General features: G+C 38.2%; 1 protein-coding gene across 1 annotated transcript; it reads left to right on the top strand.

Moving 5' to 3' along the window:
* The first annotated feature begins 1941 nt into the window (after window positions 1-1941).
* Window positions 1942-5845, top strand: LOC128359825 (sodium channel subunit beta-4-like). Its single transcript, XM_053320148.1, has 5 exons — window positions 1942-2079; window positions 4478-4641; window positions 4748-4979; window positions 5155-5265; window positions 5769-5845. Exons 1-5 carry the CDS (start codon window positions 1986-1988, stop codon window positions 5843-5845), a joined length of 678 nt encoding a protein of 225 aa, XP_053176123.1. The 5' UTR covers window positions 1942-1985.
* The last annotated feature ends 8921 nt before the right edge of the window (window positions 5846-14766 follow it).

Below are 14766 nucleotides of genomic sequence, written 5' to 3'. Positions count from 1 at the left end.
TGAATATCAACGTTACCTACAAACGTAATACACAGGAAATTACAAAAAGCTGTATTCCTACAATTTTGTGACAGCACTTGAGAAATACTTCATAATACCTAATAAGACATCTTATATACATTCACTGAACAGAGATTGTGAAAACAAAATGCATATTTCTCACTAGAAATGTCATCCTTTTAATGCTGAAACTATCTTAAAATATTACATTTTACACTGAGAATGAAAGGAATGGCAGGCATTTATTTGTTTTTGCAGACAAAAACATGAAAGTCATGTGATGTGGACGTAGTCCTATAGAAAAGAATAGGGCAGAAAAAATGTAGCCATCTGACAATTTATGAGCCCAAATTGTGAGATGGCTACGCTTTGCACTGTGGACCAACGTAGCTGTGATACGTTTTGATGTGAGACTGGGCTGGTGTATTTTGGGGGTCACATTCTGGGAAAAACACTTTTCTATTAAAGACTGGTTTTATTGAATGCATCAATAGTTATTCATTTATACACACATATGTTTATACTCCAAAACTTTCTCAATTTACTTTTATAAGAAACACAATTAAAACACACATATTAGACCTGAAACAGTGTGTCGGGTTAATGGTTAATGGTCCAGTAATGATTTGCTTAACTGAACTGGACCAGTATATTAACTCTGACCGGGTTCGGGTTAGGCTTTCAATTAAACCTTTTAAAAGAACACATTTTACATATTTTACAGTTTGGTCTTTAAATACTGAAACATCACAGCAACTAGTGTCTGAAATACTTCTGATCAACACACAATATTTTTTTCCGTTCAACATGCAGCATTAATGGGTCAGCAATAGTTTATCCACTTTCATTAGCTGCCGACACAGCTGGAGTGTGCAGTGCGTGCTTGACACCGCTGTATATAGGACGTTACAGGACGTTATGGTTCATAAGTGTGGACGCTCACATCATTATCTTTACAGTTATACTTATTGTTTTAGTGTGGACAGCCTTTTACATACCTATAGCCTAATCATATCCAGATCCAACCCCTCTCTGTATTTCACTGCTGTAGGAAAACACTTTTAAATGAAAAAATATTGCGTTAAAGGTGCGTCCTATACACCGTTTTTTACAGTAATTGAATTGGCAATAATTTCAAATGTTATTTGATTCCTGAAAATTTGATTTAGTATGTCAAAATCACAACAGTTTCCCATGGGTTTTTAGGAGCCACGCTAGTTTCACCATTTTCACCACCACTTTCATTAAGCAATATCAGTATAATTCTTTCCAACTGCAGGTATGTGGCCAAATAAATCTTTAGTTATTAAGTTATTTCAGGCAACAGCACAGAGAAGAACAGCCTAATGCTCAAAAATATTTTATTTTCCAATTATTGTATCTTACAGTCTCATTGAATGCTAAACACAGAAACGTATTCTTATATGCTTGTATGCACATTATATTTGGGATCTACTGATAATGCAACTGTAAAATTTTACCAGAATTGAAATCATAATCACTGATGTCTTTTTAAAGTCACTGATAAGCTTACTGTACAGCTTTTAAGTTACTGAATGGGTTAGACTTTGGCTAACCCATTCAGTAACATTTTACATTGTCTGCCTGTTAATTTACCAATTACTGTCTTGATTCATTGATTAAATGTTTTGCCCACAAGATGGCAGAAAATAGTGGAAAATATCTTTTAAAGTTTCTCTCCTCATTAAACTGCTTTCCTGGGCTGTGGGGGAGCAAAAAAGAGAACAACTAGAAGGGAGAGAACTCCCAGAAGGAATTTATCCTGCTCTCTTTGCACTACCTCCCTCTGTTCATTCTTGGAACAGAGTGCAGAGGAGGAGAGAAGAGGGAGGGGTGGAGAGCAGACTCAAACGCACACAGAGACACGTACAGTATATTTGCATAGATTCAACTCTGGCAGACAGGGACATTTCTGTATATACACAGAGACAAACCAAAACTCAGACAGACAGACAGGTGGTATCATGGCATCAGTGGACAGCACTGGTTTGATTGTTTCTCGACGGCTGAGATCAGGGGATCTACTTCATGCTGGTCTGGCAATTGTTTTGCTTCTCGGTGAGTTATACTTCACTCTATACCTTTTGTCATGCCTCACTCTTCCACTGTATCTCTAACTTACACTATAACTCTGTACTTCTATCTTCTTCGTGTGGTTGGGTGAATCCCCATATTTGTCTACATTATAACATGTCCTCTATGCTTCCCTCTTGTGCTCTTGTTTCAGTTTTTTATGCCAGTCAGGGTGGGTGGTTTACTGAACTTAGTCATATTGACTATCAGGTTTCTGAGCTGGATCAGTGACTGGCAGTCTCAATCATTCTTCATGCATGTCCTTAATAATGTGCACAAGGGGGAAACACTGATAAAAAGACAATAATGAAAAAGGTCTGTTCAAATATCTTTTTTTTAATTGAGTAGATAAGGATCTGAATTGAATACATTCAATATTTCAACATGTTCCATAAATATAATTTCTTCAAGAAATCAAATTTCATGATTGACCCTGTTTGACTTTCTCATCCAAAAGTATCATACAGTCACATACAGTTGTCATCATGGAATATTTGATCTATTTCTTGATTGAGTATCTTTGTTTTTCAATTTTTCCACAAGAATTGAATGAACTATTCATTACAGCATTTTGAGTTGTATTCTTTTGCTTGGAGAAGAGAGCTAGACATAAACTTTTAGGCTTTAGCTGATGGTAGTCAGTTTCTATATATAAAACATTTAGGCTAGGTTATGTTAAAGCTCCAAATTGGATAAGTTTAGTGTTTTTTCTCCTTAATCTGTGAGCTTTATTTGACCAAATAAACGAAGGGAGTGACATTGATGGCATACATTTGATGAGTCTGGACTTGACTAAAACCAAAAACCCCCAAATATAACGTGTCCTGAGTCAGAATCTCTGTTCAGGTTTTTTAGGTATGACCAGTAGAGGACAGACATTAGTACTTTCTTTCTAGTAATGACTGTACTACATTTATAGTTGGTGACTTAAGAATTATGGAATGTTACAAATAGTTATGAAGATCATATGTAGCATATAGCTCAGTATGATGAACAACTTCTTTGTTAAAATCAAAAGTATAAAGAGGTACAGTCTATGCATAGAGACTTTTTTGATAGTCGAAAAGAACCATTTCATTCATTCAATTACTCATTGAGGTCTTGGGGTTATAGTTTCTGTGACATTTGCCCCCAACAACATATTTTCCATATTTCTCCTCTGTATGACCCCTCCACACAATGACTTGCAGTGTGCTATAACACTGGGACTGTACAAAAGTCATGAGTGGACTGAGGAAGTCAACTGGTCTGATAAAACTGTTTTTTGGCTCTAATTGAGAGGAAAGATTTACTGGAAATAAAAGATCATGTCATTATATTCAGCACAGAGCTAGCATTATGAATTGTGACTTAAGAAGACTCTCCCAAATCTCAACGTGAATGAAACTCAAGTAGTCCCAGCAGCATCAGAGTCAGAGCAACCCACAAGTCTTCATCTGAGCCATTGGATGACAAAAAAAACAAAAAAAGAAAACCAAAAAAAAAACATTTTCTGTCTGTCTGAAGCGTGCGTGTAATTTACTATTTAAAATCACAGTACACCTGTAAGTTTTCTGGTGCAATTCCTAATTCAGTGATAGCTTATACTTTAGGCCTCTGACTTGCTTAGTGGTATTTCCAAGTTTTGTATTGCTGCTAACTGCTGTTTCTCCAGTGTTCCTGGTCTACCACACAACTACTTGCCTGGCTGCTTGCCAGCTCTCCAACCCACTACCACCTGCTCCCCTTTGCCAGCCCTTTCAATCCTCCCTCACTCATCTCTGCCCTGCCATTCGCTGCTTCAGCCTGCTTCATTCACCTCCATTCCCTGCTTTCCTGACAATAAAGCCTTTTTCATTCACCCCAATTCTGGTCTGTGTCTGCAGAAACACAATCTTGAAATGAATCCATCTGGCTAAACAACTAATGACAGCTCTGTCAGTCACCAAGGCTTCATCTTGAAAATGTTTCTGTCCATCACAACAGATGCAAATCTATCTGGTATAGATGGCACTACCATTAGCCGAACATTGAGTTTGATATTCAAACACAGAACACCCAATACCCATTACATGATACTTTTTTTGAGTTGATAACACCACTATCTCCAGAAGAAGAAAAAAAGATTGAGGAAAAAAGCTGTCCTGCCATGAGCTGTACATACATTAATTGCCATGACTCACTGGAAGTTTCATAGTTTACAGCTTTAATCCTGCTTATCCAATGATAATGACAACTTTAATACCTGTTGACCTCCATCTACATTATATTGTGTTTGGCCTTTATATGTTCTTGACTGCGTTATCACTTTGCTTTTCTGTTCATGGTTGTGTTTTTAAAATTTATCAAAAGCAAGTTATGGTGTTCTGTTTTTTTCTCAACCTCTCTCTCTTGCACTATTCAGGTGTATGGAGTGTTGGTGGACTGGAGGTGTCCACAGGGAAAGTGTCCTCAATTGAAGCAATAAATGGCTCCACAGTACTGCTACCTTGCAAGTACAGCTCCTGTATTGGCATTAAAAACCTTCACTTCATCTGGGGCTATAATGCCAATGGAACCATAATGAAGGTACAGTGTACACACAGACGCACAAACATACACACACACAGACAGACACACACACACACTCAGACATACTCGACTACCTGTTTTTTATGTACATGCATGTGTGTAGGTATGTGAAGGGGTGATTCGTGGGGAGAGTCGTGATGCGACAAGGGAACCCCGGCCCTATATATACCATGAGCGTGTGGAGTTTGTTGGCTCCTCAACGAGCAACAACATCTCCATCCTGCTGTGGAACATCACCTTTGAAGATGAGGGAGAATACATCTGCTTCGCCAGAAACCCAAAAGAGAAAAATCGCGAATACAATGCTACATTCACTCTTATAGTGGTGGACCAATGTATGTAACACATGCACTTATTTGCATACACCTGGCACCCAACAATACTTAAATTGAACTAATCCAGTCCTTTGACTGTGGTTATACCCTCACACAGACAAAGAAGCTTTCTCTATATCTTTCTGTGCTTGTCTTTCTCCCTACCAACATATTTCCATCTCTTCCCTCTTTTCAGTGAGAGAGGTTGACAATACTTTGACAGTCACCATTGTCTCAGTGCTGGGTGGAGTCATTGGCTTAGTTATCACTGTAATGGTGATAAAGGCCATGGTGGTTCACACAGTGAGTACATTCCTGATGATGGTGATTAATGAGTAAACTAAGGAAATGTTGCCATATTGTTTATAGGCAGTAATATGCTCGGTACAGAATATATTAGGCTACGTCCAACATTTGTAACTCTGACTCCCTTATATGGTGATCCACTGCTGTATTAGCGATATGCTTTTTGAAAAAGAGGGGGTTTAAATAAAGGTCCTGGGTTCAAACCCAGTAGCCGGCTCACACCTTGATCTATCACAGTTGTCATGATACAAAGTAGACATCTAGTTAAGAGAAATGTATCACAATGTGATTCCTTCTTTTTTTACTGGAAGTGACAAAAGTCACTGAATTGGAGTTTATTTTGGCATTTACTACTTAATATTTTGAATTTATGTCTAATACAAGGTTATTATTTGAGGCTTTGTGGGTTGTGTGAATGTCCTGCTGATTATACAGCCTTTATCACTCCCATTTTCCTCCTTTTATGGGTGTATGTTTTAACCTTTGGCATCTCTATTCCCTTAGGTGAAGAGTGCCTTGTGAGATCCGGGAATGATGATACACAAAATGGACCTTCAGGAACCAAATCTGACAAACGTTGACATGAGAAAATGCTTTTATTAATGAACTATTTTATAGTGTCTTAATATTTAAATGCATATTTTAAATCATGTTTGAGATTTGAGTGTAAAATGTATATAGGCCAGAAAAAAAAATTAAGCAAAAGTGCCAAAAGTTCATATTTCTTAATTTTCTTTAAACAATGTAAAAGTCTTCTATGTAAATCTAGTCAATTGGAAACCATTTGTGTTTTGGACTGTTGGTTGACCAAAACAAGATATGGAATCAAGTGACTTTTTCCTTTTTTATTACAGAAAGCTATTACTTGATATCACAATAGTGGGAGATTCATTTTCTGCCGATCCACTATTTGATTAATCACTACGGCTCTACACATTATACATTTACATTTGTTATTTTCTAGTTTCAAGGATTAATTGACAATGAAGATAATCATTAGTTGCAGCTCTAGTTACAGGTGTGCACGTTATTAAGTGCATCATGTGTAGGCGCAATGTGGAATACAGTATTGCTGTCACAAGAAAATCCAGAGAACTTTAGTGTAGGTTACAGCTTTCATATAGCTACAATACAATAAAGAATGTACCTTCTTAAACCAGATTTGTCCTCGAAATATGTGTCAACGGACAGGAATGCTTCCTGTAAGCAATGAGGGGAAGCTAGCAGTGAGCATGTCTCTGGTGTGTTTCTCGTGCGCGAGTCTTTTCTCTGTGTATACTTTATCTATAATCACCAGTGTCATGTTCATTCTCAATAAATCTGAATCTCATGTAGAACAGTGGCAGCTCTTTCAAATCCACTAATGAAAATTCATTGACGGTAGCTACAACTAAGTTGTGGAAAAGCTACAATCAGTGCATGATTTCCTCTATTTTTTTTCCTCAATATCACTGTTGTGGATGAACCCAGGAACATAAGAAGACGTTTGATTCTTTCAGAAACACTATGATGTTTTAATATTACAGTCTATACAAAAGCGCGCGCACACACACACACATACATACACACACACACACACACACACACACACACACACACACACACACACACACTGACCTCTGATGTCAAGGCATGAAAGATGTCAAAGAGAACATGAACAGAACTGAAAGGCCAGCTTTTCCCACCAGCCATGAAGGAAATGTACAATTTTAGATACTTTATCCAGATACAAAAGACTGCACAAACCTGGAGTTCATCCTTCCTCCCTCTACTCACTCACACTACATCAAGGGTCATACATGTATAGGTAAACCCACGTTCCTTTCTAAGTCTCTCTCTCTCTTCCTCTCCTTTTATTCACAATTAATATCTAAAAAGTCAGAAATAACTATTCAAATATGTAAATACATGTTGCTTGACTTGTCAAACTATTGTTGACCTTTACTGTGTGAGTTTGATAAAAAGAGCCAGATTTTGTATTTTTTATTATATAATTATATTTTAGTTAGAACTATCCCATCCCCCATTGCACTTTTGACTTGTTTTTGATCATCCTCATTTCATTCATTAATTCCTTATTCATTCATGCATATAGTCATTGTATTTATGTATAAGCTTGTTTTTTATTCATCAATGTCCCTGGGTGGTTGAATAAATGTTTCATTTATTACCTAGTTGTTGCTTGCGTACATTCCTTAAAAGGTAAATTTAGATCAATGGTTCGAGAATTAATGACTTCCAGATATAAGGTTGGGTGCAAATATTAGTTTCAAAGTGTAGTTATGGTAATGCTACACATAAAAAAAATGTACATTTCCAGTCACTTGTGGCATGTGTTTTATGAAATAATATTGCAGTGGCTTGGTTCTTCCCAATGTCATAAGACTTGTGTATAAATTAAAAATTAAAAATTAAAAGAAAGTAGCCTAACAAATCAGACACAAAAAATTTGCAACACGTTAATACGTCCAAGTGAGAACAGATGGATTGGTGATCATCACTGGCTTGCATTGTGATAAAAGGAATAATTGGGCACTTAAACTCCAACAGTAGTCTCGGGGAGGGCATTAAGACCAAGTGCTGTTTTTATTTTCATCTTTTGCATTTTATAGCTTCTCAACAGTCTTTATGTAACTGAACAAGGAAAACAGTACACATGAACTTCATTTGTATATTGTTCTCACTGTCACCACGTGACAGACAGGAGGGCAAGTTGAGAGACACAGGGAGACAAAAAATAGGAAGGTGAGGAAGTACAAATGGAGTGGCAAAACAAGAAAGGGAGGAAGTGAGTAAGACGCTGTTTACACTCGGTTTTAAAACGCATCTCGAATCAAACACAAGTGGACAACCCTAAAAACAAGTGTAGATGACCATCAAGGCACACTGTGATCTGATCACTCAAGCCATTACCTGAGGCTTCCTGGGACTAAATGCTAATGCATCCTGACGTTGTTCTTACTGCTATGCAAAGTGAAGCCAAAATATCATATTTATCATAGTCCTTGACTCTGCTGTAGAGGCGTGTGCCACCCGCTGCTGAAACCAGCAAACCTGGGAACGCAATGAAGGCAAAGCTGAATCCAACCAGTCAGTTACCACCACATCCATGGGTACCATGGGAAGCTGTGGACGAGCCAGACAGAACGCGGAAGTGGAAAGACATCATTCAATGCCCAATATACAATGAGTAAAGGAATGTGAAACAAGCAAGCTAACATGGTCTGGTATGGTGTGTAAGCAGCTGTTAGTGTGAACCCACCACTGAAGGAACCTGAACCAGAGCAGCCACCAAGACAACGGCCGCAGGAGCCCCCTCCCCATGCTCTGTCCCTCCGAAATTAAGTTGATAATTCCCCTCTCTGAGCTATATTGCCATATTGAACCTTTACACTGCATTTTAAAGGATGTTTCTTAATTGTGTGTGTGTGTGTGTGTGTGTGTGTTTTAAATCTTTGTCTCATTTTATCTAGTAATTTACAATGGTATTTTATTAGTTTTTAATAAATTATTTAACGATCTTATCTGGCATTGCATTTTTTTAACAGTGGAAACACTCTTGATTTCTGGTGTATTAAGAAACCCACACTATTGTATGACAAGACCAACCTCTGCATGGCACTGATGTCATCTTGAATGTATTTATAGCAGACTTCCTGGTGGGGCAGCCAATCACCTACTACAGCTAGAAGTCCATCCACCAATCGCCTCCTGTCCACTCACACATGAATAGAACACATTTTTCAAGACTAAAAAAGAAACACTTAAACACAAATTCAGCCACAGTTGTAACACGAGCATAGCCTAAACAAAAAATATGGAAATGTAGAAAAGAAATCCAAGACATGAATTTAATATATATATATATATATATATATATATATATATATATATATATATATATATATATATATATATATATGTATATATATATATATATATATATATGTATATATATATATAAGTTGAAACTGAGCCAAAAAGATGTGCTCCCTGCAAACTGGCCCATGTTCTGCATAATGCAACCAGATATGCAGCCAGCAGCCTTGATGTTGATGTGGAAAATGCTGTGCTGAAGGTTTACAGCCATTTCAGCATATCAGCATATCAGCAAGCAGAACAGCACAATTAAAGGAATTCTGTGAGTTTGTGGAGGTGGAGGAATGCAACCTGCTGCAGCATGTTGTCACCAGGTGGTTGTCCCTGCTGCCATCCACTGACAGAATCCTGAAATATTGGAAGGCCCTGACCAGCTACTTCCAGAGTGAAGGTGGGGGGGAATGTGCCAGAATTATGTGGAGATGTTTTGGAAAGGAAAGAAATGAGGTGTCAGAAACATATTTTCTGTTTCTCAGCCATGTTCTTAAGGTGTTCTCCGACACCATTGAAGCACTTGAGGCAAAATCCTTCAGCATTACATCGGTGTTTAGGGTAATGACTGAACTAAAACAAAAGCTAGAAAGAAGGATGAAGGACAGGTTCTTTGGGTTTACTGTCAACACCAAACTGAAGCAGCTGCCCCCTTGCCAGTCAAAAAAATGTGAGGCCAATTTTCTGCTTTTTTATGAAAGAGCAAAAAAATACATCAGTGAAAGATATGACTTCTCTGACACAAGCTTTCATAGCAAAGTGGCCATGCTTGGCCTCACAACTGCTGCAATCTGGACATTGATATGGATGGACTGTATGAGGAATATGCCATGGTGGAAGGTTCCTTCAGTTCACCAGAAATGGAAGGTTGCCACAGTGAGGAACGATATTTGAAACTGTTTTCCAAAGCAGATGTACCACTTGTGAATCTCAGGAAGGTCAGCGCCTATATTTTCTCCATCCCATGCAGCAATGCACACACAGAACGTGTCTTTTCAATGATGACAACTGCATGGAGAAACGAGAGGAATCGTCTGGATGTGGACAGTGTCAAGGCTGTGCTGCAAGTGTGTATCAATTTCACTTATCCCTGCACAGAGATGTACAAGAAGTTCACTGGAAACAAAAAACTATTGGATGCAGCCAGGAAAGAACAGAAGTATTGCAGATAGACAATCAACTATTTTGGTGAGTACACTAATCTTATGATTTCACTGATGGGCTACATGAAGAATTTATATTTATTGGGTTGAAAACAATGCAGATTTTGGAAGGTTGATAACTATATTGTTGCTATGTTGTTATTTGTACCAGTCTCTGCAGGATATAAACAGTCCCAGGGGCAGTGGGGGCACACACACAGACACCGAAGACAAGTCCCCAAAAGACTGAAGCACTTTAGAAATGCTATACTTTTTTACTTTTTTTTACCACTCAAAATTGTACTATAAATGAGAGTATACCAGAGTCCTATGTACACCGTAGTAATTTATTGATATGCCGCATAATGTCCTCCTTTTTGGTGTTATGGAAATGGTCACCCTAACGTGGAGTCTCTCGATGCAAAGCTGCTTCTTGATGGTAAGCAAAGCTTGCACTGCACTTTGATGTTGCGAACTTCTTTACCAGGTATGTAGGTAAAATATTCTCTATATTTCCAAGCCAAAAAGTTTTTGTCCTCCTCCTTGTGGTCGTTCATGTCGTTCTCCGCAATTGTCATTTAGTGTTGGTGTGTGGAAAGTGCTCTTGCGCATTGATTTGCAGCGTATTTGCGCGGGCATAATGCCACCTGCATCCACACAGTGCAGCAGTGAAGTAATCAGTAATCTTTTTTAAGAAAGTAACTGTATTCTGAATACACCAATTTAAACTGTAACTACAACGGAATACTATTTTGTATTTTAAATATGTAACACCGTTACATGTAATCCGTTACTCCCCAACCCTGTTTATTAGGAGAAAAATAGAAAACCCCTGTGTTGAAGAGTAAGGTTTAAATCAGGAAAAGAGACGGAGAGGACAAACTGCCTTCTCAGTAGGTGTCCAGCTATGAAAGAAACAATAGAATCAAAACCAGAGAGAGAGTATGGGCCCGTAGCTTTGGCAGGGGGCCAAACATTTAAAAACAGATTAATCTGCATCGGGTCACATTCTCACATAGAGAATCTGAACAGGGCAGGATGGCCTAGAGCCATTATATTTTAAAGGCCACTTCTTGGGGAGCAACACAGGAAAATCTTGGCGGTGAGGATTATAATGGCAAAAAAATGTGAGAATATTCTGCTTAGTGATATCTGATTTGAAAATCTTTTATAGTGTGGTGAAATGGCTTGGACATAAGATGTTTTCATTATATATTAATGTGTAGAATATGCTTGATTAATCGTTTTGTCCATAAAAGGTCAGAAAATAGTGAAAATATAATTACCTACAGTCTGCAAATGCATTATTTTGTCTGATGTGTTTACCATCACGTCATCACAAAATCTTTACATTTGAGAAGCTGGAACCATCACAATTTGGGTATTTTTGTTTGAAAAATGTCAAAACAATTACTAGATTATCAAATTAGCTGCAGATTAGTTTTCTTGTTTGTCAACTAATCAATTAATCAACCAATTTTTGCAGCTCTAGCCCTAAATTCAGGCATATTTTACAAATTGGGAAATAAGAGATCATTCTGTGTGATCAATTTTAAACAATAATATCAGGCATTTTTGTATTCTGTTTGTTGCATTCTGGTGATATCAATTTTGTCTTGTTAAAAGGGGTAATCAACAGTTCTTTTATTTTTTCAATACAGTTTAACTTACACGTAACTGCATTTAAGTATGATTCCAGGATGATCGTGTTTCCTTTGACTATTGCAGAGAACACCTGGGTTAGACAACTAGGGCACAACAATGATGCATGGGTGGTTAAATCAATCATCAACTCAACATGTAGACCTAAAATGAAGGCCATATGGTTTTCAGAATATTTTTGTTTGGCTTAATTCAGCCATCTTGTGGGGGTTTTATAGAAGTGTTTCTGCTCAGTTTTCATGCTCTGCAGACAACACAATTACATTCTACACATTGTACTAGACATTTTAGTGTTGCTACCCATTATTTAAATTCCCTTCCTCAAATATGAAGAAATAGAGCTTGCTTCTGTTCTGTTTTCATGGCTGCATATACAATAAAAAAGTACCCCTGGTTAGGCAGCCAGTAAATTAAATAGCTCCATTGTTTCAGTCTGGACATTTGAACCTTATAATAAAAGAGGAAACCCTCACAAGTGAAAACGGAGACTTCAGCTGTTCCCACACGGTTTCGAACCAAGGACCTTTTACATGTTAGGTGAATGTGATAACCACTACCCTACGGGAACTGGCTGTGTTCCTGAGAAGTGCCTCTGGTTATAATATGTGGACCAAATTAGTAATTCTGTGCATGTTTCTCCAGCTAGTAGAACTTACACCAATCATTGATGTAGAGCTGTTAAGAGATGTTGTATTTTACCGTCCTACAATGTAGCATTAAGAGTAAAAGGGGTTGGCTCAACAGTGGCAGAACTGACTTGTTCCCATTACGCTTTTATGTCTGTAAGATTATGACTCTTTCGCACTAACGATACAGTTAGCAATCAACATGCATGCAAAATGCAAAAACTACATGTCAAACATACCGTTGATGTTCTACTTGCCATTCATGTTTTTACGTACACTGCATGACAACTAACCTTTTCGCCTACCATAACATGGTAACGGTTGGAGCGCGGCACGAACCTACTCAGTTAGGTTCGTCAGTTCAAGTCTGCATCAAGACTTTGAGACAGACGGTTAGACCCAACGTTAAGGTGGAAGACCAGTGAAGAGCGAATAAGAAACATACCGTGAAACTTTTCCTGTTGCCGCTTCTCTGCTTTCCCCTGGACGGTGAAAATAAGCATGAATGGTTTATGTTGAGTCTCACACGTTTTTCTTCCTTGTATGTTATCACATTTTCACACTGCTGTGTAATTCATGAGTTGGTTCCATTAACTTGGGTTACAAATGAACCCTAATGGCTGCTTCCCTACAAACTAATAAACTGTCACTACGCTACCTGTGCTAGCAAGTCACTGTCAGTTTATACTAGCGTCACTATCACAAAAACTCTGACATAAAATTTATTGAATATGGAAAAATTCGGGAACGTACGTCAAAAACACTATTTTGCCTCTAAAATCAATTGTTAAAAACAGGTTGACCTTTTTCGTGGAGGTCAGGCAGGTGTGCCAGGTCTACGTAGGTTAGGAATAACCTACACAACAATTGCATGAAGTTACAGTAAAATAAGGCATTTGATTGTAGATTTTACCAAGAACCCTTTGTTCAATGTCAGCTCACAAATGGAGTCCAGTCTGTAAAATAGGAGCCTTGTAGTCTGTTGCAAAGGAAACCGAAGAAGCATGCTATGCAGCATTCAGTGACTGGTATATGTATGTTTTTTCTTTTTCTTTTTTGTGTGTGTAGGCTGTAGGGTATGCTTTTATGTTTTTAGCTATGCTTTAGGCTGGCTTTACACGACAACGCTCCCGGGTGAAACCGACAAAATATTTTATCAGATGTGCCTGTCATTTAGACGGCGACAGCGTTTTTGGGGCTTAAAAACGCAAAAAAATGAACCCACCCTCCAGAGTGGAAATCTTAAAGACGCTCCACCGTCGCCTTCCCGTCTAAAGGATTGAAAACGCAAAAGTGTGCTCTGAGCTGCTCACGCTGGCTATCCTCGCATACGCGTTGACGTCATATCCATGTGCAGTACAGCCAAACAATAACAAACATGTCGGATTATTTCCATCAGTCAGACATTCAAGTGGCCTTAGCTGCTTTGATAGCTATTCAGGAGTCCTTTCAGCAAATAGGCCGAGTAATTACTGATATATCAGAACAGAGAAGGCAAATTAATTACCTACGGCAATTGTTGGATGCTCCAATTCGTCGTAGGCGAACCAGACAGTTATTGTTGTATGGCAGTGCTTCACAGTACCACCTAGCCACCTGGCATGCATACTACATCAAATTTCACACACTTTTGCGTCACCGTGTGCATGCAGATTTCCACCCAAAGACGCTCGTCTAAACGCGGAATAAAAAGTAACGCAACGCCACTTTTGCGGATTGTGTTCAGATCGTTGTCGTGTAAAGCTAGCCTTAGTCTACATTAAACTGATTGAGAGTAGGCTACTAGGGCTACACAGTTGTGTCATAGTAGGTTAACATCAGCATGCCCTGAATTGTAAGTTTGCAGGCTGATGCAGCAATAGTTTACAGACTGATTAAAATGCAGTCGTGGTGCATGATCTGGTTTCCACTTTTGCTTTGTATTTTTACTTAAATAGTTTTCAGCTAAAATATTACCATATTACCAAATTTGATATGCAATGTTTGCCAAAATAGTAGAAGACCAAATGTGGTGCTTATAACATTGATGATAATGAACACTTAAGTACTTTGACCTGTCAAAGCAGGAAAAGCACAAGTGGAGTTAATAACATTAATGACAGCTCCATCCCGCCAGTTACAGTGCTCTGGTATTGTGCATGCTCAATCACTGACATGCTTATTGAGACAATTAATAGAATGGAGCCACCATTAGTATTAATA

Source organism: Scomber japonicus, chromosome 6 (assembly GCF_027409825.1).
Source record: "Scomber japonicus isolate fScoJap1 chromosome 6, fScoJap1.pri, whole genome shotgun sequence".
In the NCBI taxonomy this organism is placed as follows: Eukaryota; Metazoa; Chordata; class Actinopteri; order Scombriformes; family Scombridae; genus Scomber; species Scomber japonicus.
The sequence above is the reverse complement of the archived record's forward strand: the minus strand, read 5'-3'. Positions and strand labels throughout refer to the sequence as shown.

What these genes read in the sequence shown, in the direction of transcription:
- LOC128359825 (XM_053320148.1), top strand. Translation starts at nt 1,986, where the DNA reads ATGGCATCAGTGGACAGCACTGGTTTGATTGTTTCTCGACGGCTGAGA. An exon ending in TCTTATAGTGGTGGACCAAT is followed by an intron (nt 4,980 to 5,154) that starts GTATGTAACACA and finishes CCCTCTTTTCAG; the next exon opens with TGAGAGAGGTTGACAATACT. An exon ending in CATGGTGGTTCACACAGTGA is followed by an intron (nt 5,266 to 5,768) that starts GTACATTCCTGA and finishes CTATTCCCTTAG; the next exon opens with GTGAAGAGTGCCTTGTGAGA.